The sequence below is a fragment of the Bubalus kerabau genome, chromosome 1 (genome assembly GCF_029407905.1).
Source record: "Bubalus kerabau isolate K-KA32 ecotype Philippines breed swamp buffalo chromosome 1, PCC_UOA_SB_1v2, whole genome shotgun sequence".
NCBI classification, from domain to species: Eukaryota; Metazoa; Chordata; class Mammalia; order Artiodactyla; family Bovidae; genus Bubalus; species Bubalus kerabau.
Genome location: NC_073624.1, coordinates 164681667 through 164707958, shown reverse-complemented (window position 1 = coordinate 164707958; position 26292 = coordinate 164681667). Strand labels below are relative to the sequence as shown.

The window sequence follows — 26292 nt, the reverse complement described above, 5'->3', positions numbered from 1 at the left end:
ACACTCAGCAATCACTTCCTGAGAGGACTGAACCCCACTTACTTCATCACTGTTCCATCGATTAGACACAATTGGCCGCAAACGTTTAACACACACCACCTCACGCATATCCTCGTATGATGGATCACTGGGTACCATGTTGTAATATGGCAACTGGTACTCTTCGACTATTCCTGTAGTGAGTGAGAACACACAGTGGGCACAAAAATGGTGGCTGGAAAAATACATCAATCCGCTCAGCACTTGTCACTGAACTAAGGGACTAAAAATGATTCCCCCATAAAGAAGAGGAGACTACTGAGTAGATGATTCACGTTTAATAGTAGATGTATGTTCTACTCTTCTTTTTAAATATCTGATTATTTTCTATATCCCCACCATAGTTGTCCATATTGAACATGCCAATATCCCTTAAAATAAGCAAAGTGAACCATTCAACCTAAATTTTTAGTCTTATTTTTTATGTACACAGTTGCTTCTACTAATAAATGAGTCTTTTTTCTGCAGTAGAAAGACAATGTATATGTAGAAATGAGTTAACAAAGCAGACCCGAAATTGCTATCTGTATAAAAGGCCTGCTTCAAAGATTGGCACTTAGCTGGTATCTGGGAACTTGCCTGGTAAACAGCTCTCTCTACTCATATAAATGAAAAGGGTGGCCTTTGTAACTAGAGTATTTGTGCAAACAATATAATTTGTGCTGATCACCTGCTTTCTTTCTAGAAGTTTGGAATTTTGATACATGCCAGGCAGAGGATGCCCATGTGACCAGCCTCCAAAAAAATCTCTGGGTACTAAATCTCTAATGAACTTCCCTAGATGACAATATTTCACATTTTTACAATTCACTGCTAGGGGAATTAAGCACATCCTGAGTGACTCCACTGGGAAAGGACTTGCAGAAGCTTGCGCCTGATTTCCTCTGAACTTTCGCCCCATGGGCCTTTTCTTTTCCCTTTGCTGATTTTGATGTGTATCCTTTCAGTGTAACAAATCTTTGCTATGAAGACAACTATACATTGAATCCTGGGAGTCCTAACGCAATTACAGAACCAGTGAGTGATACTGGAGATCCCTGACATAGGTGACATCTCAATTATAGAGCTGAAGCTGTTATTTTTTGAATGATGAGTATACAGACATAACCAGAAACATGCTACTGAAACTCCTACCTCCTGTGATACAACGACGAGCCATTTCCCAAATGATCAAGCCAAAGCTATAGATGTCAGCCATTATGTAGGGCTGGAAATGGTTTTTATTCAGGCTTTCATCGAGCACTTCTGGAGCCATGTAGCGTTTGGTGCCCACCCTAGTATTCAAAGGCACATCAACTTCATTTGTGTCACTGAAGCAGAAGACAGAAAACGCCCAGGTTGAGAGAAAAGAAAATCGTTTCTTCTCTATTTTCACTGCATTGTGTGACAGTCAGAATTTGTCTCTCTCTCTCTCTGTATACGTGTGTGTGTTTTGTATACACAACTAAATAAAATCTATCTAGTAAGTCTACATTTCCTTATCAGTAATCCTTGGGGCTAGGTGTATTTTGAAATTTAACATCTTTTGGATTTTAAACAAGTATTATACCCTTTAAATATATGCTATATATTATATAACATCTCAGAGAAGGCGATGGCACCCCACTCCAGTACTCCTGCCTGCAGAATCCCATGGATGGAGGAGCCTGGTAGGCTGCAGTCCATGGGGTCGCGCAGAGTCGGACATGACTGAGTGAGTTCACTTTCACGCACTGGAGAAGGAAATGGCAACCCACCCCAGTGTTCTTTCCTGGAGAATCCCAGGGACGGGGGAGCCTGGTGGGCTGCTGTCTATAGGGTCGCACAGAGTTGGACACGACTGAAGCGACTTAGCAGCAGCAGCAGCAGCAAGTTCTGTGTCTCTCTAAGAAAGAGAACAGTACTGAATATAAAATGTGGTAGAAAATTATGTCCTGCTGCTGCTGCTGCTAAGTCGCTCAGTCGTGTCTGACTCCTAGCGACCCCATAGACGGCAGCCTACCAGGCTCCTCCGTCCATGGGATTCTCCAGGCAAGAGTGCTGGAGTGGGGTGCCACTGCCTTCTCCGAATCATGTCCTAGGATGAGTAAATGTGAACACTGAGAGGCGTTGTTTGCTTTTCTTTCTCATGTGACCCTCTGTGATCTAGGGTCACATCTTTTTCTTCATGGGTCCACAACCAACTTAGTTCTACTGTGAGCCACGTTTACACAATCATACTGCAATATTTATCTTTTTTTTTTTTTTAATTTTTGGAGTATATTTTAGAGTTTGAAGACATGAATGACTTTTTTTTAGGTTCCCAGATCTGTTAAGATTCTGGAAACTATTCTGAAATGGAGGTCAATATAATGTACTTTATATTTTCTTAAATGGCATCTGATGAATACTTGAGCCAATAAAAACTCCCCTGATAGAAAAAAAAAATAGGATAGAAAACTGTAATAATAACAGAAGAAGATTAAAGTTTTTGATGTTTGCTTTATTATATACTTTAATTTTATGGCCTGAAATGAATTTTGAAATGTGAAATGGCTGCTGTACTCTAGAGTTATAACATTAAAACAATTTCAATGGTTTCCTAAAAATGTGATATTCTTATTGTTTAAAAATATTGACAATATCAAGTAGTGATGAAGCAATGGCATACATAAATCTTGTTTATGGGAGTATAAACTGACGTACACTTTCCAAAGGGACAACCTATTAATATGGCTTAATATATACATACTCTCTGTCTAGCCCCTTCTCCAGAAATCCACTATGAGGAAATACTTGTACAAGAACTCTGGAACATTACATATGCATAAAATACAATATTCATTGAAGCACTTTTTAAATAACTGAACCTGGAGGCAACTTTAATGTCCACCAGTTGGGTCATAGATGGGATAAATTATAGTAATCTATAAAATGGAAAACTTTCCATACTGCTGTTAAAAAGAGTAAAGATCTATATAAACTGAAGTAGATGTCTAAGACAATAAAAATTAAGAAACCAAGAATATGTAGAGTAGGATGTAATTTTTGTAAAAAACAAAAACCACAATGAGAACAAAACACTAAGACAAACTTCCCCCCAAATCCTAATTTATAATCACATGAGCACAGATACATGTTTGGAGGGCCTCCCTGGTGGCTCAGATGGTAAAGAATTTGCCTGCAATGCCGGAGACCAAGGTTCAATCCCTGGGTTGGAAAGATCCCCCGGAGAATGGAATGGCAACCCATTCCAGCATTCTTGTCTGGAGAATTTCATGGACAGAGGAGCCTGGCGGGCTACAGTCCACGGGGTCGCAAACAGCTGGATACGACCGAGCGACGAGCACTCTCACTTTACTTTTTTTCACATGTTTGGAGCCCCACTGTCCTGAATACACATACAAAACAGGTAAAGAGGTGGGAATACCAGACCACCTGACCTGCCTCCTGAGAAATCTGTATACAGGTCAGGAAGCAACAGTTCGAACTGGACATGGATCAACAGACTGGTTCCAAATAGGAAAAGGAGTACGTCAAGGCTGTATATTGTCACCCTGCTTATTTAACTTATATGCAGAGTACATCGTGAGAAACACTGGGCTGGAAGAAGCACAAGCTGGAATCAAGATTGTCGGGAAAAATATCAATAACCTCAGATATGCAGATGACACCACCCTTATGGCAGAAAGTGAAGAGGAACTCAAAAGCCTCTTGATGAAAGTGAAAGTGGAGAGTGAAAAAGTTGGCTTAAAGCTCAACATTCAGAAAACGAAGATCATGGCATTTGGTCCCATCACTTCATGGGAAACAGATGGGGAAATAGTGGAAATACTGTCAGACTTTATTTTTTTGGGCTCCAAAATCACTGCAGATGGTGACTGCAGCCATGAAATTAAAAGACACTTACTCCTTGGAAGCAAAGTTATGACCAACCTAGATAGCATATTCAAAAGCAGAGACATTACTTTGCCAACAAAGGTCCGTCTAGTCAAGGCTATGGTTTTTCCAGTGGTCATGTATGGATGTGAGAGTTGGACTGTGAAGAAAGCTGAGCGCCGAAGAATTGATGCTTTTGAACTGTGGTGTTGGAGAAGATTCTTTAGAGTCCCTTGGACTGCAAGGAGATCCAACCAGTCCATCCTAAAGGAGATCAGCCCTGAGTGTTCTTTGGAAGGGATGATGCTAAAGCTGAAACTCCAGTACTTTGGCCACCTCATGCAAAGAGTTGACTCACTGGAAAAGACTCTGATGCTGGGAGGGATTGGGGCAGGAGGAGAAGGGGACAAGAGAGGATGAGATGGCTGGATGGCATCACCGACTTGATGGACGTGAGTTTGAGTGAACTCTGGGAGTTGGTGATGGACAGGGAGGCCTGGCGTGCTGCTATTCATGGGGTCACAAAGAGTCGGACACGACTGAGTGACTGAACTGAACCGAACTGAACTATCTTTAGAAGATTAAAATAATTCCAAACACCAGGCAAAGAACCACTCACCTGTTGAACTTAACAGCAAGGCCCAGGTCAGCAATACAGCAACTTCCATTTTTCTTGATGAGGATGTTTTTGCTCTTTAGGTCTCGATGAGCAATTGCAGGCTTTCCTTGAGTGCCATAAATTTCTGTGTGGAGATGGCACAGACCACAGGCAGCCGAATAAGCCAACTTAAGCAGGGCTCTGGTGTCTAGTGTAGCACATTTCAGGAAATCATAGAGAGATCCGTTTTCATGGTAATCAGTAATCAAATACAGCTGAGTCCAGGAACCTGTACCTTTAATGTCTGCTGCTATAAAACCTGTTTAATTAATGAGTTTAAAAGGTTAGTTATCAGAGGTGGCTAGGAAGAATAAAAGATGTTCATTCAAGATACTGAGAATAACTTAGGTATCATCTATAGACAATATAAATTTAACTTAGCTGACAACATCTCTTGAATGTATTACTCAAATTTTTATCTGTCATTTACACATAAGTCTATACTTTTGTAATTTAAATAATCTTAATCATAGAAATGATAATATGACTAAGAAAAAGATCACATATATAATAACCTGAGGGAATGTTGTTAATCTACATGATTCCCTAAGCACCAAGAACTATGAAGAAGGAATGTGGAAAAGGCTCTTCATTTCAAACTGAAAAGCGGACACATTAAAAAGTTCAGTTCAGTCACTCAGTTGTGTCAGACTCTTTGTGACCCCATGGACTGCAGCACTCCAGGTTCCCCTGTCCATTGCCAACTCCTGGAGCTTGCTTAAACTCATGTCCATTGAGTCAGTGATGCCATCCAACCATCTCATCCTCTGTCCCCTTTTCCTTCTGCCTTCAATCTTTTCCAGCATCAGGGTCTTTTCCAATGAGTCAGTTCTCCACATCAGGTGGCCGAAGTACTGGTTAAGTTAACTATGTTCTATGCTGGTAGGTCTCTCCCCTCACCCCCATTTGCACAGTAGCAAAATAACCTAGGTATGATTTGATCAGTATGGTGCATAAACTCATCTACCTTCCCTGGCTTTCTTTTCAGCTACAATTTCCTTGCCCTTTACTTTAAAGAGTTAAAAATTAAGTTAACTATATTCAACTAAGAGTTCCATCCTAACTAAGCTGACGCCCACGTGCCCATCGATGCCTCATCACATCCGCCTTTTCAGCCTGGCTCGCTGACAAGCGAGTTCACGACACTGGCTTTCTTTCCTTCTCTTCTTCTCCGTCCTCTCTTCAGAAGAAGGTCAGAGAGTGCTGAGTTGAATATTAGCCCTCCCCCTGCAACCAATTCATGTCCACCAGGTCTCTATAAATGTGACCTTATTTGGAGACAGGTCTTTGTAGATATAATCAAGTTCAGGTGATTACAGTGGGTACCTACTCAATGACTAGAAATCCTCACAAGAAGAGGGAAGTTTGGACACAGACACAACGGGCGAAAGGTCATGTGCCAACACAGAGTGCCAACAAACACATGTGCCAACAAAGATACGGAGTGTGAAATGCTGAAGACAGTCAGCTGGTGATCACCAGAATCTGGAAGAGGTAGGAAGAGTCCTTCCCTAAAGCCTTCAGAGAGCCTGGACCTGCCAACACCTTGATTTTAAACGTCTGGCCTCCAGAACTCTGGAGAGGATTAAGTTTCTATTGTTTTAAGCCACACAGTTTGTGGTCATCTGCAATAAGCAGTTCTAGGAAACTAACACAATTAGGGTAGGAAACTATTAGCAACATGCTATGCACTCTCTAAAGTAAAGGGCTGAAAAGAAAGCCAGGGAAGGCAGATGAGTTTCTGTGCCATACCGATCAAATCATACCCAGGTTATTTTGGTATTGTGTAAATGGGGGTGAGGGGACAGCCCTACTAGCATAGACCGTAAACGAGGCTGCATCTCATAGAGGTGGGGGTGATTCCATTCACAGGAGGCAAAGCTACACATAGTCAGAGTGACCTAGAAAACTGTTTAAATTACCTGTTAGAGACTTTTTTTGGGTTACTATATGAGTACGTCCAATAAGCTACATTATTTCCAATTCACAACTCACTGCTGTTTCTCTTCAGCCGGGTAATAAATTTGGACACACCTAGTTTAATTGAGCTTCACAGACACTGTTGTTTTTTTTTTTTAAACAAACTGAAGGTCTCTGCCAACTCCGACCACAAGTCTTATAGAAGCTGCTTTTCAAACAGTATTTGCTCACTTCATGTGTCACGTTTTGGTAATTCTCAAAAAACTTTCAACTTTTTCATTATTATTATACTTATTATGGTGATCTATGATCAGTGATGTTTGATGTTACTGTTGTAGTTGTTTTGGCATTTTTTAGCAGTAAAAGTATTTTTACACTAAGGTATGTACATTGTTTATTAGACATAATGCAACTGCACATTTAGACTACAGGACGGTATAAACAACTTTTAAATGCACTTGGAAACCAAAATATTTGTGTCATTTGCTTTATTGCTGCATCTGATTTATTGCAGTGGTCTGGAACCCAAGCCCAAAACACCTCTGAGGTATGTATAGAGATTGGCTGGCTGCATTCAGGCCTAGGTTGTATTTAAAGCAGATATTCCACCAGGTTTCCTTAGCCAAATGCACACAGCTGAGCTCACGTACGTTTTCAAGCCCTTGAGCTAGGCTTCCACCAGCATCCCATTAACCTTCTAGAATATGGAACTAAAATCAACTGTGTACTCACCAAGTATATTTTCATGGCGCATTAGCACAGTTTGATAGATTTCTGTTTCTCGAAACCAGCTAGCTTCCTCAGTGGTGAAGAACACTTTGACTGCCACTTTCTCACCACGCCATTTACCCATCCACACTTCTCCATATCGGCCTTTACCAACCTGCCGGACCATCTGAATCTGTTTGGCAATAGTTCGCTGAACCTTCATAGGAAAAAGTAAAATGACAAGTACTAAGATTGAGAAAGTGGTTAATAGGCCAACCCGTCAGAAAGCATGGTGTACACAACCAACCAACTCCAATATTAACATCTATACAGGCGACCTCTGTATCTGTTCTGCATCCTTGGATATGGAAGGCTGGCTGTAAGGGACCTGAGCATCTGTACATTTTCGTACGTTCAGGGATCCTGAAACCAACCCCTCAGGTAAATCCTGAGGGAAGACTGTACTGTATTCAGAAGGAGATGAAACAATGTACAATATATTCTAAAATCACAAAATAACAATCTGTCAGTGTGACAGACTGTTTGCAAAAATGGTCAATATAATTCCCCTTCTAGCACACACAGTCTTGGGTAGTCTCCATGCCCAGACTCTGGGCTTGGCTACATGAATTGCTTGGGGCAAAAGAATAACAGCAAAAGTATTAATAGAACAAGTGAAAAGTCTTTGTGCATTGGGATTTGCCCTTTCTTGCCATTTTAGGGCACTCTGTAACCAAAATGAGTAAAATCATACCAACCACTGGCCATGTACATAAACTTTACCATTTGGGTCTAGCTGAACAAATTCAGAAAAAGAACTGCCAAGAAGACCCACAGAATCATGAAAAATAATCAACGTTAGTTGTTGCAAGTCACTGACGTTTGGGGTGGTTTATCATGTCACAAAATCCAAAATGACAGTTAAAAATGTTCAACTCAGTCTGTACGTAAGATCCCTTGATCTGGGATCTGGCCCTTGCCTAACTCTTCCGCCTGATCTTTCACTCTAATCCCCATCCGCATCCCTCTTATTTACCTTGTTTCAATTTTTAGAATTCAGTCAAGCTCATTCCTCTCTCAGTCTTTTTGTATGTGTAGTTTCCTTAGGAGTATTATTTCTCTCTCAAGAACTTCATAGCACATATACATTTCTCAGTTGCTGCACTTAGCACAATTGTAACTACTTGTATATATATTTGTTTGAATTCCATGCCCCACGACTCACAGAACACAGATATTTATATAGGACAACATCTTTAGTACAACACTGCTTTCATCGGTATTTGTTGGATGCAAGAAGCACATAAATTGCGACCTTTCCTTTTCAGAACCGTTATCGGCCAGTCCAATGAAGTGCCACCGACACCGCGGTCCAGGCTGCAAACAGCGAAATGGGCTCCATTTAGGAGCGTCCGAGCTGCCTCACTTCATGTACCACTTGCCACACGATCCTTTTGTGATTTCCTTTTAGAAAGTCAGAGTTACTGAGGTCTAATTTATATATAATAAAATTCACTCTCTTTGAAAACGTGTTTTGACAAATGTACGCAGTCATGTAAGCACAACCAAACATCACAGTTAAGATGTAGAGGATTTCTATAACTCAAAAAAGTTTTACCGCTTGAAAGTCAACTCCCTCTCCACTACCTTCAGTCTCTGCATCACTGATCTCTTTTCTGTCCCTACAGCTTTGAGTATGACATAAATGGAAACACGCAGTGAGTAGCCTCTGTGTCCAGCTCCTTTCGTTCAGCATAAAATACTCTGAAATGCACTTCGCTGCTGTTGTGCGTATCAGTAGTTTGCTCCTTTTTACTGACAAGCGGTATTCCACTCTAAGAACGTACTGCAATTTACTCATTTACCAACGGATGGATTTTTGGGTTGTTTACAAATTTTTTTTTTTTAATTGAAAACATTCACTTGTTTGTTTATTAGGCCACATGGCATGTGGAATGTTCCCTGACCAGGGATCGAATCTGTACCTCTCCCCAACTCCTGCCTTCCTGGCGGTGGAAGCACGGAGTCTCAACCACTGGACCACCAGGGAAGTCCCCAGGCTGTCTACAACTTATTATAAATAAAGCTGCTATGACCTTTCATAGTCTTTTTACGGAACATGTCTACACATCTTTTCTTTTTTAAATTCACTTATTTGGCTGCGTTGTGTCTTGGTTGTGGCATGCAGGCTCCTGACTGCTGCGCACAGGTTCCGCAGTGGCAGCTTGCAGGCTTAGCTGCCCCTCAGCATATGGGATCTCAGATAACCAACCAGGGATTGAACCCATGTCCCCTGCACTGCAAGGCAGATTCTCAACCACTGGAGCACCAGGGAAGTCCCTGCGTACCTTTTCGGCAAACACTTAGCAGAGGGACTGCTTCACTGTATTAAAAGTCAACTATCCACCTGTTTCCCAAAGTAGCTGTATTTTACATATCAATCAGCGTTGCATGAGATTTCCAGGTGATCTATCTTCTTTTCCACACTTAATGCGCTGTTTTCATCAAACTAGTGGATGTGCAGTAGTATCTCACTGTGTTTAACCTGCATTTCCCTGATGACGCTGAGCACCTTTTCACGTGCTGTTCGTATCTGCCATCCTTATATTTTCTCTGGGCAAGCGACTGTTCAAATCTTTTGTCCATTTAAAAGACTGGGTTTTTTGACTCATTACTGAGTTGTAAAAATTCTTCATATATTCTGCAACACAAATTCTTTACCAAAACTCTTCTGCCAGTTTGTGACTTTATTTTTTCATCTTCTTAATAGTATCTTCTGAATAGGAAAAGTTTTAAATTTTAAGAAAGACCAATTTATCATTTTTTTAAATGACTTTTCCTTTTGTGTCCTAAGAAATCTTCAAAGTTACAATAATTTCCTAAAACATTTTCTTTTAAAGGTTTTGTACTTTTATATTTAATCCATTTCAAGGTGATTTTGTATTGTATATGGAGTGAGGTAAGGGTCAAGATTCACCTTTTGGCAAATGGATACCCAATTTTTCCTGCACCATTTGCTGAACAGACTCTCCTCCTCCTGAATTACCGTGGTATCCAAATCAACTGACCGCAAACGTGTATGTTCATCTTCAGACTCTGCTCTGTTCCCCTGACGTACACATTATCCCGACGCCAGGATTAAACAGTGCTGACTACTGTCGTTTCACAACGAGCCCAGAATCAGGTAGCGAATCCTCTTTACTCTTTTTCAAAACTGTCTTGGCTCTTCTAGGTCCTCTGCATTTCCAAATAGTCACTAAAATAAACTCATCAATTTCTATAAAAGTTGGCTCTGATTCTGATTTGGACTGAATTGAAATTATAAATCAATTTTAGGCTAATTGAAATCTTAATATTGAGTCTTCTGATACAAAAACAGGATATATATATACATCTCCTTATGAATGGTTTTGTTAATTTCTTTTGGCAATGTTTTCTAATTATAAGTGTACAGGTCATACATAAATGCTGTCATGCTTATTCCAAAATATTTCACGTTTTTAATGCTATTTTAAATGATACTGCTTTTAAAACTTTAATCCCTGTTTGTCGACAGTGTATATAAATTCAATGATTTTTATACAAAGACCTTATTATGCAATCTTGATAAACTCACTTATTGGTTGCTGTGGTTTTACATTATCATTCTTGACATTTTCTATGTAGACAATCATGCTGTTCACATATGAAGACAGTTTTAGTTTTACCTTTCCAATTTAATGACAGAATTACCTGATTCAATGAATTTTAAAATTAGACATCAATGATTTAAACACATGCAACCAAAGAAAGCATTTAAAATCTGAGTATCTAGTGTTTATTATAAGTATCCCCTTTACCTTTAAATCCAAATATTTCTATACATATAACTCTCTGAGAATTACCTACATCTCCCTTTAACATTATTTTTATGAATTGTATTCCCGTAATATAGTTTTGTACTGAAGTATAAGAAGTATAGTTCTTCTTAGGAAGATGATCTGTGGGAGTAACTTCTCTTTGATTTCAGAATCTGAAATAGTTATATTTCTCCCAATCAATCAATTTAACCTTACAAATGCAAAGAATTTTATACCTGATTCCTCAAGATGGTTGTTAAAAATGTGTGAGCTAATGCTGACACTCACACAGTGCTTCATGAACACACTTTCTCTCTGAACCTTGCTTGCGGCTCTTCCTTACCTGCCTATCCTTTCTTATTTCAACTAATTTAATCTTCTAACCATCTCTCTTGTGACTCAGCTGGTAAAGAATCCGCCTGCAACGTGGGAGAGCTGGTTCGATCCCTGGGTTGGGAAGATCCCCTGGAGAGGGGAAAGGCTACCCACCCCAGTATTCTGGCCTGGAGAATTCCATGGACTGTACTGAGCAACTTTCACACCACCATATGACAATACATTCTGTATCAGTAAACCATTCATGCTTCCAGGACATTCCAGCTTACCAATAAGGGTAGTCCAGACCCACTACCAGAACTTTGTGACTGGTCAATGAGGTCTTTCAATGATTCTCCAGCTGGAATAAATGCTTCATCTTGTTCCAGATCGCGATTGTAACGGCGTCTGCTTGAGATGCTCTTGCAATAATGTCTTTTATTTAAAAAGAGCAGAAGATAACTACATTAAAATTCTAAAACAATAAAATTCTAAGGTAAGAAAAATCCCGAGGTTGTTGACACTATCATCATTCCTTCATCACATGGGTTCATAACCAAATGAGTCTGACCATAGAATAATATATTCTCTGTTAAAATAATGTCCAGAGATAGAGTTTCTGAAATAGAGAGCTATATACTACCTTAAAATGGAAAGACGTCCATGGTACATTGGCAAGTGAAAAAAACTGATTAAAAAACAGCATGTAAAGTTTCACCCTCACTATAAACAGTTTAAAATTATATGTATCTATACTTGTCTGAAAGGATTAGAAAGGATATCTAGCAAGTTAAATAACAGCTATTGTTGGGGATGTAAGAATATCCATTCTCTGCTTTACATATGTTTTTTCATTTGAATTTATAAATGTAGTTTTATGTCATAATGAACAATAAATATACTACCATTTTTAAGAAGGGAAAAGGAGTTTACGGAAAAGAAGTCAAACAAGTTCATTCTGATATTTTTAAAGGTTTTTGAAAAAAACTTCAAATTATGAGATGTTTCAAACATTTAAACAGTTAGAGATTAATTTAATTAGCACCCATGTGTAAACCATTTAAATTTAATAAATATTAAGCTATAATTGTATGATATATTTAAAATAAACATTAAAATATTTGAAATTTCCCTGATAATTTCATTTTCTTCTTTTAATCCTAAGAGACAAACACTCTTGAAGGTGGCTATAGCCTTCCTATCTATGTATTTATACTTTACCATAAAAAGTATATACTCACACACAAAATTTTTCCTCTGGATACTAATTTCTATAAATGGCATATGTTGTATTAATATTTTACATCTTGTATACAAAAACTTATGTATTACATATTTATCCATGTTGATACATGTTTTAAAAAAAAACAGCTCATTTTTATTGATGTTCAGTGTGTCAGGCACTGTTCCGTGAACTTCAACTTTATTAAACTCCTAAGAGATAAGTTGTAGTGTTTCCTTTTTACAAAAGAGGAAACCATAGGCCTAGGGCTCACCATTTGTCCCAAGTCAGACAGCTGGCTAATTATTCTCCAATACTGAGGCAAGACCCTTCTGAGTGCTATAACCAGAGCCCCGTGAATTATGAGGTTTTCAGGTCACATAGCTGGTGGGAAGAGACGCTGTTCACAGCCTTGTGTGAGCACTGACTATCGATCCTTCGACCTTTTCAGGTGGTCTTTCTCAGCCTTGGGGGGTTTGCTCACTTGAAATCACTGGCCAAAATCAGCTGAATATTCTGTGGGACCATTCTGAAGATGTCTATAGAGCTCTTTCTCTATGAAAACTCTCCTTTCCAGCACTCTGTACCTATGAACCATAGCTGCTGCTCTCTCCCCAGACTCTCAGCTATACCTCCTCGACTCAGAGTGCCTGTTAGGCTCTGCGTGAGCTCTTCCTGTGTCCTGCAATCAGACATTCTTTTCAGGGAGTAAGCTGGGCAATAACAAGACTCGCCTCATTTGTTTCCTGTCTCTCAGGGATCAGTGTCCTTCACGGCCTGATTGGCAGCTCTTAGTACGTGAATGGGCTTACTGATTACAGGTTTCACTGTAAGATAATCTGCTTGGGCCATTTCACTGGGCTTACTGGAGGCAGAATATTTAGGTCTTTTGTTCTTGAGCCAGATGGATGTTCCCTAAGAATAATCTTCTTATACATTATCTAGAGGGAACAAGCTTGGCTAGCACGGTTCTGGATGGCTGAGGAGCCCACAGATTATTATGTAAATATTCATTTTACCTCCTTATTTTTACTATACCATTTACCTCACCCTCAGTAATGGGACACCACAGATGAGAACATTTTTGCTCTTTCCCTGAAACAACACTTCTAGCTTTTTGTTCATGATCTAAGTCACATGATCATTCAGAATAAGAACAGGGATCTCAACATCAGTGGTATCTGGCAACCAAAATGGCCCACAACATTTCTCACCTCCTGGTACACCTGTCCTTGTTTAATTCCCTTCCATAAAGCACTACAGCTGACCTGGGTGACCAACAGAATATGGATGGCAGAAGAATATGGATGGCAGAAGAATATGGATGGCAGAAGAGATGGTGCGACTTCTGAGTCTAGATCACATACAGCATGCATCTTTCACCTCGGTCTCTGGACCGTTCACTCTGCACGGGAAGCCAGGCTTCCTGCTATGAGTAAGCTCATGCAGGCAGCTCTGAGGAGAGGTTCATATCGGAGGAACAAGATCTCCTGCCAACCTGTGAGCCTTGCAAGTAAGCTACCCTGGAAGAGGATCTACCAGTTCTAGTCAAGCCTCCAGGTGAGTGCAGCATCTGCTGACACCTGGCTGAATGTCATGAAAGATCCTGAGCCACCCAGTCAGGTCACTCCCGAAGTCCTGACCCACAGAAACAGTGAGAGGTAATAATAACCGCTGTTTCAAGTCACTAAATTTGGGAGTGATTTCTTAATACAGGATTGCACAACCAATACAGCATCTGACCTTCTGAAAATAGACTTTCAGGCAGCCACCCTCAACCTAACTTCCAGAGGTTAGTACTGCCAATTCTTGAACTTCTTGGGGAATTTTGTAGTACAAATTGGTTGCTGCTTGTCCTTCTCAATTTCTAGCCTGGGATTCAGATGTTTTAGGTCCACACTCATCCATAGGCGTCACAGATTCCACAGCTTTCTGCTGCCTTCTTGTCTCCCTGCCCTAGTTGAACAAAAATTTTAATCTCTGCCAGTATAACAGATAAAAAATAATACCTCAGTATGATTTTAACTTATATTTTTCATATTATGAGTATTCTTGAGTCATCTTTTTCTTTTAAGAGCCATATGTATTCCTATTTAAACAAACCATATGTTCATTTTTGGGGGGCCTAATTACTGAATTGATTTTTTTTCTTTTTGATTTATAGAAGCTCTTTATATTTGAGAAGTTAGCTCTTTGTAATATAAGCAGGGGATATTTTTCACTGTTAGACTGTCTTCTCTCCATTTATAGTGGTTTCTACCATATAGTAAAGTTTTATTTTTATGTAGTTGACACCATCAATCTTTTCTTTTTTAATTTTAAGGTTGTTTTTTTTTTTTTTTTGGCTTGTAAGATTTGTGTCAGATTCAGATTATTTTTAAAAATGAATCCAAGGTTTGTTCTAGTATTTTAATCATTTTACTTTATATATGTAAATATATATATACACATGAATTTTATATCCACATGGCTATATCTGGTTCAAACTTATTTCAGTGTACAGAACTGACTCAACTTCAGTTTTCTCCATATAGCTATCTACTCCCAAATCCATTTACTGAATAAGCCAACTCTTTCTCAGTAATCTGAAATGTCACCTTTATCACATACTAACTTTCTTTATATACTTGGGTCTACCTATAGGTCTAGTAACCAGTCCCACTGATCTCTCGGTTTATTCACATATCAGTCAGATAATGTTTTATTATGAAGTTTATGCCCTCCTCTTTTCACTTATCTCTTCTGGCAACTGTCTTCTGAAATCATGACTAAATGCAAATAACTCTGAACCACCAAATAACTCAAGAATGGTAATATATAAAGTTGATCTCCTGGGATAGGTTTTAACCATTCAGATATAAGAAAGTTCAGTATTCTATAAATAAGGAAATCTAAGTATTTATGAACATAACAAGAAGTACAATGTTGTGTCCAATTAACTGACTGATAGTAAGGTCCTCTGTTCACTTAAGGAAACTATAATACCGTTAATTAAAGGAAACATAACCAGAGAATACAAATTAATGGTTTCTGAAATACATTCAGTGTCAATGGTTTCTGCCTACTGGCTTTAAGAACAACTGTTTATATCTACTACTCAACAAAATACTTCGCATCAAAATAATTATCTTACTTGTAACAAAAGCAGCTGGAGAAAATGATCATAGCAATTATGCAGACAGCCATAGAAATGAGCAAAGCCAGCCATCGAATGCTGCCATCGAAAAACGGACCTGACAATGGAAATAAACAATAAAAAAGATGTATTATCTTTCTATTACATCTTAAAAGGAAAAAATAACTTGTAGTGTTGAATTCTAGAAAGCCTGCTTATTGTTAAAACCACAGAAAATAGTTTACTGAGATTTACGATGAGTGCACTTTTCTCTGCTAACCTACCTATGACAACAGGGGGCAGTGTAGGTTGTAAATACTGGTTACATAAGTTGGTCCGACAACATTCTATTGTCCGGCGTAGCTGGGCTTTTGGTGAATCCTAAAGGAAGAAAATTAGAAATAATTTGATATATGAAATTGATAAATAATTTTTAAAATATTCATAAAATACAATTTCTAATTCAGTGAGAGAAAAGGACCTGCCAAGTTTATATGTGAAAAATGATATGGAAAAATTTGAATCTGTGGTGAAATAGTATTGTGAAGACTCTACATTTTTTTTTTTTTCTGAAGAAGAATGTATTATGTGGTGTCTGAGAACACTAGACTATAACTTAATTACAAATAAACAAAAGTTTATATATATTTTTAACCCAAAGTTTGGCATTTAAGATATTACTATTTGTTTTTAATAAAAAAGCAAAGTCATGAGATCTTTTCTTATAAAAGATGGGGTAATACATTTCATTACAATGATAAATTAGGAGGGTAAATATGAACTCGTGGTAGTACCGAGACTTAGATGGATGAGACTAAAGATCTGACTAAAACGTGGAGTGTGTCCTAGGCCAAATAAATTGCATATTATAAAAGGTAGTCAAATAGGCAGAAGATAGATGATTTTGCATATAACAACTATGTTGAAACTAATGAACTTAATACAGAAGAAAATAAGTGTTTGTGGTGAGGGTAAGGGCAAAATATAGAAACAGTACTTCTGATAGTTTTTAGAGACCACTAACCAGATATGTGTCCCTAATAGATCAGAAAATGAGCCCAGGGAAAGACTGCAGTCATGGGAACAGATGTCAACAATTATATGTGAAGTTTTATTTAACCAAAAATATAGTATTTGAGAAGTTCTTAATTTGAATGCTGACATTTCAGCACTGCCTGAAAGAAGTGACAATCTAGACCAAAACAGCAACAGAAAGGAACTGTCTGTCATTATAAAAGTAACAAGAATATATAAGCAGAAATTAACCATGTTAGTCTTAAATATCAGAGGGCCAGAAAGGGGAAACCTCGGCATAATCGGGTATTCCTTTTAAAAAGGCGGATATGAGATTCCGTAAGGGAATCTACATGGGATTCTATAAGGGCCTTGAGAGTCCCCATAAGAGAAGACGGGCCAAGAGTATTTGGAAACCTCCAAAAGCACAAGTTTTACACTTGAACTGAATTTTAAACTTTCTAACAAACTCTTACTTTTAAATTATCATAAAAATAGAAAAGGAAGACACGTCAGAAGTTACACAAGTGACTCTGGAAAAAAAAAAATCCCGGATCTAGAGAAACTTACATGAAGGACAGAATGAAGTATAATCAAAGATGAATAACAAGAAGCGTAAAGCATCCAGGAATAGTCCCAGTATGCTAAAGTTCAAAATGAGCTTAGCCTTGCAGGACCGAAAATGTAAGGAAAAATCAGCAAAGGGTTTTTAGCAGCGCTAGAAGGGAGACTACCAGGCGACAGATGCACTGGGGCTGACGAAACAGCAGGCGACGGAGGACAAAGAGAAGACGCGTTTCCTGAACGCTCGGCTCCTTCAGTCTTCCCCATCAGGGATGATTGCAGGTATGAAGAAGGCAGACCAAACACCGTTAAGCACGTCTGGGATCCCAGAAGTATGCAGAGACCCTGCAATGTTTCTGTGTTCTGTCTGAATTCCTATCTTCTAAGCGCCAATGCTTTGGCCACTTGATGCAAAGAGCCAACTCATTGGAAGAGACCCTGATGCTGAGAAAAATTAAAGGCAGGAGGAGAAGAGGGTGGCGGAGGATGAGATGGTTAGATAGTATCAACTACTCAATGGACATGAATTTGAACAAACTCTGGGAGGACAGAGGAGCCTGGAACGCTACAGTCCATGGGGTTGCAGAGAATTGGACATGACTTAGTGACTGAAGAACGCAACACAAAGCTAGATGAATTATTATCACAGGAAGATGAGAGCACTGGGAAGAGGGCTGAGAAAGGTACAATTCAAAGATTGTAGAAACGAGGAGTGTTGTAAACTACACAGCTTTCTTTCCTTTTTAAAAAGGAAAGAAAGTCTTTGCCAACAACAGATTGGAGGCAGCATAGTATTATGAAAACAAGGATTCTGCAATCAAATAGCTTAAATCCTAGCTTTGCCATTTATTAAGTTTGTGACCCTGAGCAATGATCTTACTTCTCTCTGGGCTTTAGCTTCCTCTCCTGTAAGATGAAGGATATAAGGATCCTACCTTATAGGATAATTGGGAGAAAATGAGAAAAACTGTACCAAGCACTTAACATATTAAAGTAAACAGTAAAATGTTCAAGAAATTAATTCTTCTTCCTCTAGTGAACGTGACATGGATCCCAGTCAAGATTCTAGAATAAGTCAAAAATGCCTGCAGTCTCTGGGAGGACTCATTGTGGCTTCGCTGAGAATAAGCAACATGAGACTCATGTCTTCCTTACACAGGTTAACTCTATATCTGGGAAGGCAAAGTTAAGTGTGTCTAGATTACGATGTCGGTCGACACAACCTTTCTGGTTCCTGCACTCCCCATTGCCACGCCCGACCTAAGCCCATTTGTATCTCTGATTGTATGTGGGCAATAAAAATTCCTGTGGGGGGAAAAACTTACTTGGCATTCATGAAATAGAGGAGATTCTCACTTATTTAGTGAACTTGAGTGGGGGTGGCGGGTTAGGAGGAGTGCCACAGGAGAAAGTAACTGAAACCAAAGTCTAAGGAATGGCAGTGCGGCTGCTGAGAAATAACTCACCCTACAGGAAGAGACAATAAGCTAGATTTACCTACAGAGACTGGATGGTGTGAGGGAAAAATCAAGGCCTGGGCAAAGAACGGTGAGTATCACTTGAGCCTGTTTTGATCCAAACCTGACAGCATGTGGAAGCATTGGGAGGAAAGGGTGAGGTGCCCACAGAAGAGCTGTTCTGCTCAGGTGAGGTGCCAGGTAAGTTAACAGTGATATGTAGCAAGATACACAGAAAGTAACCCAAGTGGTGCTCAATATTTTCGTCTGTGTAACCCCTAAATCAGTGGACATGAACTCAGGCAAACTCCGGGAGATAGTGAGGAACATGGAGGCCTGGTGTGTTGCACGGGGCTGCAAAGTTGGACACGACTTAGCGACTGAACAACCACCCCTCTAAATGAATTCCGAAACACGATGTATTCCCTCATATATTTTTAGGCTAACATCTAAAATTTTTCATTATAAATAGGTGCAAAGAATGTATTGATAATACCTTACTTATTGCACATTTTAAAACAAAGTTAAAATAAATCTGTTCAGGAGCATCTACGTAAAATACCAATTCAATATCCATTATCACTATTTTAAAAAATAAATGGACAAATTGGAAAATTTTATAGTATTCCTTTTTCTCCTTATGCTATTTCCTTTCCACATTTTCCGTAATCATTATGCCCTAATGTAATATATCATGATATAATTCTCCACCTCAAAAATAAACATATATAAATATAAATTAATCTTTTATTTCCTGTGATAGGATATCTTAAGTCTTAAAAAAAATTATTCTGGCTTGATTTATCATCACAATTATTAGTATAAAATTAATCAAAATTACATGTACATTATAACCTCTATATAAAAAGAAAATTTTATTGGAAAGGTATGAGATGGACAGGACTTAAATAAAACTAGTTCATAAATTCATGGACAATTACTTATTGCTAGAATGAGAAGAGTCTGGCATTTAACTTTATTCCTATTTCTCTCTTTTCTTCTTTTTGGGTGAGTACTAAGATTTTTTGATAAAAAGATGGTAATGGAAGGATTTGTTGTACCACTGCCCCATAATTCTCTGAAGACCTTCCAATCATATGACAAAGATCTATAATAATCCTACTATGAAAAGTTATTTTAAAAGAAGCAATTTGGATGAAAGCAAAAAATGATGAACTACAAAACATGCAAATATATTTGCTATCCCCATGTTCCCCACAGTGGTACTAAGATTTTGAATTATAATAGCATTCGGGAACTTGAGGATTTACATTCCAGGCCACTAATCAGGAAACCGTGAGGTTGATTGTGGAGAGGAAGGAACAGAGAAACTGCTTGAGAAGCTCTGGTCTCAGGCAGATAAATATGAAGCAACAGGCTCTATGGAAGCTTAGATCTGTGAACCGGTTCCCTTAAAACCATCCGTGTGCCAGCAGTCCTCAGGCACTGTGGTCAGCGTGCACTCGGGTATGTGTGATTCAGCTGAAAGCCTGCTCTCAACTCCATTTTCAATATGGTAAAAGCTAACATTTATTAAGTCCTTACTATGTGCCAGTTGTGCTGAACTCTGCATATGTGCTGTCGCCTACTGATTCTTACAGGAACTCTTTCGCTAATAAGAAAACAACAAGACAGTAAAGTTTCTTGCTCACAGTTCCACAGCTAGTTAAGAGGCGGCACTTCCATCTGAACACACTGTCAAGCTTCATAACTAAACTAGACTAACATATGCATTTGGGACAGGCCTAGCTGAGGGGGCCTGTGAGGCACTGGTTGTTACTGCCCAGCTCAGTGCTCTAACCATAGAGAGGTCTTTCGTCAACATTTTTAAGTGATTAAAAAGTACACTGAAGTGTGGTTGAGAAATAGAACCGGAAGAGACAAAAACAAATGAGCATCTCCTGAATCCCGACAGGTAAGGGCAAAGGGTTAATGTTAATACAACGAAATTTAATTTTGACAACTATGTGACAACCATGTAACAAAATTCATTCCATGCTCATTTAGTTATTTGTGTCAAGAAACCCACAGCACCAATGAAGAATGGAAAGAGATGGCTGAGCAGTTAGTTGCATGAGTGAAAGATACTGGGATTTCAGCTGACAGAAAATTCAGTATCTTATTTAAGAATAAGGTAGGACACACCTCGACCATGAAATTTTGCTGCATTCAGGAGGAGTTACTAACTCTTTGCTTGTTTTTGCTCGCCAGACCAGAGTCAATTCTGCATATTACACTGAGAAACTGAACAGTGAGTAACTCTAAAGCTGATCCTATATAAGGAGTAGTTGAAGTTATTTTGAACTATTTCATTGGGTAAAAACTATAGTGTATGAGGAGTGAAGTAATACAAAAAGATTTCTTCACATAGTAAAGGGCGACCATATTAAAAAGGGATTCAATTTGTTCTCTATGATCCAAAAAAGTACAAAGGAACAGAGATCTGGAAGAAAAACTTTCTAAGGATAACGTGAGGTCATTACTACAAAAGGAACAGGTGGGCTTGGGAGGTAATGAGCCCCTTATTGCTAGAGGTGAAGCAAACAGAAAATAGGATGCCGTGTATGTGACTGTGTGCATTTGTGTGTGTGCCTAAGTTTCTACCAATCCTGAGAGTTTCTTACTGATTTGAATAATTTTCTAAAATAGTTGAGGCTTAAATTTGTTAATAAACAGTTCTCTCTGAAGCAGTTTTCAAAAACAGTAGAAAGATTACCTGGGGCAAAACTATTATACAAGATTTTGAAGAGATTAGGCTTATAACCCAAAGCCATCAATATGTTCATAAACTATTACTAATCCTCTGACTCCTTTGCTGGAGGAGTAACTCCACTGAGATCTTACAAGGGCTTAACATTTCTAAGTTATCTTGGGGAGTTATAAAGGTTATTACTCGTCATTTTGAAGTCTTTCTAGTCCATTTTATAATGTACAAATAAGTGTGACAGCATTATTTTTTTTTACAGGTTTGACAATTTAAAAACAGATGATTTAAAACTTTTTTAAAAAGTAAAATAATCTGTAATTTCAATTGACACAATCATATAGCCTGAAGTAAGAGCTAAGCTTCCTCTAATACATTTGTTCCCAGAACACACAGCAACATGCAGACCAGGCACACTTCTCCTTGAGGGGTCAATGTTTTTCCTGTGGCCCCTCCCTTCTTAATTTCATAGGCCTCAAATTAGATATTACCTTGCACTGAAAATCAGATCCTTCATATTTCATACACCCTGAAGCTAATGTGGTTTCTCCCTGGTCGTCTTCTTCTATGATGGCAAAGCAATGCCCATTAGTTCTAAAAGAAAAAAAGCCAAAAAGACAAAAGATCAACTTCAGATTGGAAGGTACTAATTAAATCTCAGTTTGAATGTGACCAGTTAATGATGGCTTTTAGTTTTGAATAAGAATTACATTCAGAGTGATTTACTGGCAAATCCACATGCATTTTAAGGCAAATAAAAGTTGTTATATTTGAACTAAAATCTACAGGTCGAATAAAAATCCAGTGTCAGGCAGTAAAGGATTTCTTTTAAACAAGTCCCCCCAAATATGAAATACTATTTAACTTTTCTTTGCTAATCACAGTCAGGTGATCACAGAAAAACTATAAAACTTTATAAAGTAGATAATCTTTAGTGCTTACAAATATACTTAAAAATAACTTCGTCTCTTTTCATCCATAAGATTTTCTGTATTCCCATACTATACACAATATTATGAATAAAAAAACCTTCTCGGTGAACCATAAAAATAGATTCGATGACAAAGAAAAGTATATTTGGGAAGATCTGACTAACAGAGATTCTGAGGCACTTTTTATTTAATGTGATAAGGAAAAAAGGAGAACTTTTGAATAGCTGAATTTTCAAGAAATGTATATAGATGTATTTGTATTAAATTAAATGTTACTTAGGTATTAGTATGCCAGATTTTCTCCTAATACATTCAGGCTTTAATGAGCAGAAGAAATATCTAAAAGGTTATTTTGTGTTCCTCCTTACTATTCACATCGGTAAGTGTACTGTTACAGTTAAAAGAATCTCGTAGAATTGTTCATTTTCTGAAATGAGAAAATGTTAAGTGTGACAGGATGAAATTCTGTTAAAACTGATCACTAAGTTTTACTCTGGGTTACCCAAGCTTCTAACAAATAGCTCACATGGACCAAGTATGAACTACAGACAAGAAGTCTGGCAGGAAGTCACTTGGTAATATAATAGGGAACACCTCCTAACACAGACCAACCAGTCTGTTACAGTAAAGTCAACCACTATGAGAACAAACAACAAATCTAAGACATGGTGAACTATCATACAATTTCAAGATTTCATATGTATACTTTTTGACTATATATCTGTTCACATTCAAAGAGCATAAAAGTATTAGGAAAGTACAAAACAAGTTACTGATTACTCTATCTTAGTAACAGGAAAATAACTGACTGATGGAGTCCTTCAGGGTGGTTTTTTTTTTTTGACTAGTAAGACAATTAATTCTTCATTGTCCCCTAGGAATATGGAATAGAATTAGATGATCATATATAAATATTAAATAGTTAACATAAAATTAAGTAGAAAAATTAAAGTGGTTACATAAAGCAGATTTAGACTGGGGGTTCACTTATAAGAAAATAAAATTATTTAACTATCACAATGTCATTCTTGTAGACCTGCAAAATATTTCAACAATTTAGAATTACAAGGTTTATGTGAATTTTCAATAATTCACGTTTCTTTTTAATAATCTCTAAGTTATCTACAATGAGCATCAAGAACTTTCCGATAAAAAGATCACTAAATAAACCTAAAATGACAGACAAATACCAGATTCCTTTTACCTCTTTTAAAAGCTATATTACAATGTTACTCTAAGAAAATAACCATCAATCACTTAATAAATGTTCCTATATAAAGAACAAGAAGCTTCTGGCTCTTTGGAGAGATACCATATAAAGTTAGAGAAAAAAATTTAGACAAAGTAAATGATTCTTAAAATAGCACTAAATGCAACCCTATTCTTATAACTTTAAGAAGCATAAAATACTTACATGCATGTGTTATTAATCGCATCATCTGGGCAGTGTCCTGAGCAATAGCACTTTAAAAAAGGCAAGGTGTCCTCTGGTGCTAAGGTTACTCCATTTTCTGACTTTTTCGGATCGGAGTCTGATTTCATCCCAGTACCATGGAGCACGCTGTCTAGGTTCTGCCCTGCATTCAAATGTGACACTGTAAATGAACCATTTCTGAAAATCTAATTCTTTTATTCCAATTTTTCAGTTAGGAGAAGTTTCTATGCTTTCTTAATTGCATTAATTGTAGTTGTGTGCTTTTAATTAAAAATAAACCTTATTTATATGATTACATTTATTAACAGCCTAAAACGCACAGAAAAACTATCTCAGCTCTCATGGGATATATGGAGATGACTACGTCACAATTTTTGCAATAGTGAAAGACAAGAGTGGCACAAGGTAGAAAATGGTCATAACTTGTAAGAAAGGTACAAAGTGGAAAGCAATTTCAGAACAGTGAGATTATTTCCAATCATTAAAAAATTCACAAATTATGGTTCCTTTTAAAGACACTTTGGTTCAAAACTTGTGACCAGCTTACAAAAAGTTAAGTCCTTTATTTGTATGTACCTCTATGTGAAAGTGAAGTTACTAAGCATTTGGCTCTGGATTTTAATTGCTTAAGTAAGGGAATTGTGAGAGTTTGGGGACTAATCATATTATCTGGTGACTTTTATTCTCAAGGTCATTGGTTCAAACCCAGACTGTGCTGCCCGAAACTGAAGGTTGCTTGTAGGGCAGTAGTTAGAGCACAGACACAGAACTGTGTTCTCGCATTAGAGTATCGTAGCCGCAAATGACACTTACTGGCATATTGGCACTGATTCTTTCAGACTGAAAGCAGAAGGGAACTCAAGCAACGTTTTAGTAATTCCTCCCTCTGAAAAGTGAAATCAGCTAGGCTACCCCTTGTGGGGGCAGATCTCCAGAGAATAAAATGTAGAGCCAAACAGGTATAAAATATTAAGAGAATTATGTACGTGTCTCATTATAAATGTTAAATGAGTGATTCAAGGCATAATGTGAACTTGACTTAAAATTTAGCTATTCTGGTGAGAACTACTGAAAAAAGAAAAAATAACGTACACACCCATGAATAACCAGAAAAGAATGTGCTGCTAAATAAACTTTAGTGATTCCATGCCTTAAATTTTAATAATCCTCACTTAATCCTTTAAACCGCTACAAAACATAGACTTCATTTGTTTCAAAAGAAAAAAAAGGGTGTGTGTGGGGTGGGGCGGGGGGAAGAGTTTCAAGAAGGGAAGAGGTACACTGGGCATGAAACAGGAAACCTGGAGTCTGGTCTACGACACCTCTGCACCATTGACTGAGCTGGGTGATTACAGACAACCCATGTCACTTCAGGCGTCATTTCAGTAAGACCACAGGACTACAGCACACCTGAGGTCTCTTAACCAGCTCTACAATCCTATTACAGTTATAGCAGGAAGCATCGATGCAACTATGGAGACCAAATGGCAAATAGTATGTGCACATAGCTGGTTTTTTCAAAAATCTAGAGATACACAGAAAAAGCAGTATAGTATGGCAGAAATAATACTGAAATAACAGTGAGAAGTCAAAGGTTCAAGTCTTGAATATGTCAACTGATAAGTTACTCTCTCAACTTCAGGCTTTTATCTATAAAAAATGATGATAATAATTTCCAATTAAGAGATTATATATAGATCAAATGAATGCATAATAAAGGGCTTAAATATAAAAGTGAATAAATGAAGATAGTACTAAGAACAAAAAAATTATACCAAAAGATCACCAATACCTGGAAAATTCAGTTACATGATGGTTAATACATATAACTTTCTGCAACACTGAATTTAAGAGCTAAAAATACTTTAATTGCAATAATTTGCATCTGGGGTTTATATTATCTCAAATATTTAATTAACAAAACAGTAACTAATTAGAGCCTACTACGTGCAGGCAAGTTACTGAATGCTGGAAACTGATCTGGTTCTTGAGAAACCTGGAAGAAGGCAAAGATGTATGTGTGTGGAGAGGATAAGCACATAAATACAGTTCAGAGTGCGATATAACACAAAGGTGCTATGTAGACGAAGGCGCTAGTAACATAGACTCATTCTAGGGTGTCAAGAGCAAAGACACCTGAGCTACACCTTGAAGTTGCAAAACTTCACCACGGACAGGTGCTGGTACCAAGTACAGCCTCTCCGCACCCTCCCCGGGTGACAGCACCTCTTCCCAGGGCTTAAATACCCCTTGGTTGATGGTTTCTAGCTTTATCCCTTCAGCCTTGACTTGCTTAAGTATCTCAAAACAAACCCATCTAAAACGGAATGCTTGACTTTTCTCCTCAAACCTGGTCCTCCTCAGGCTCAACCTTCAAAATGTATCCCACTTTTTCTCACTTTGGTCCAACTCCACTGCCATTTCCTGGGTGCATTATGTCACTTCCAAAATAAAAGAATCTCGACATTTACCTCCCAACTTCTGCATGTGCCCATCCAGTCCATCTCCTACATAGCAGCCAGAGTTACCCTAT

General features: G+C 38.0%; 1 protein-coding gene across 4 annotated transcripts in view; it reads right to left on the bottom strand.

Moving 5' to 3' along the window:
- BMPR1A (bone morphogenetic protein receptor type 1A) overlaps positions 1 to 26292 on the bottom strand; it is a 144818-nt gene that overhangs the window by 3865 nt on the left and 114661 nt on the right. For all 4 annotated transcript variants that reach the window (XM_055538080.1, XM_055538091.1, XM_055538073.1 and 1 more), the window contains exons 4-12: positions 23739 to 23901; positions 21884 to 21986; positions 15938 to 16034; positions 15672 to 15771; positions 11607 to 11751; positions 7187 to 7379; positions 4496 to 4793; positions 1174 to 1349; positions 43 to 173 (exon numbers count right to left, since the gene is read on the bottom strand). In XM_055538080.1, coding sequence (XP_055394055.1) covers positions 43 to 173; positions 1174 to 1349; positions 4496 to 4793; positions 7187 to 7379; positions 11607 to 11751; positions 15672 to 15771; positions 15938 to 16034; positions 21884 to 21986; positions 23739 to 23901 — 1406 coding nt within the window. The remainder of the gene's footprint in view (positions 1 to 42; positions 174 to 1173; positions 1350 to 4495; positions 4794 to 7186; positions 7380 to 11606; positions 11752 to 15671; positions 15772 to 15937; positions 16035 to 21883; positions 21987 to 23738; positions 23902 to 26292) is intronic.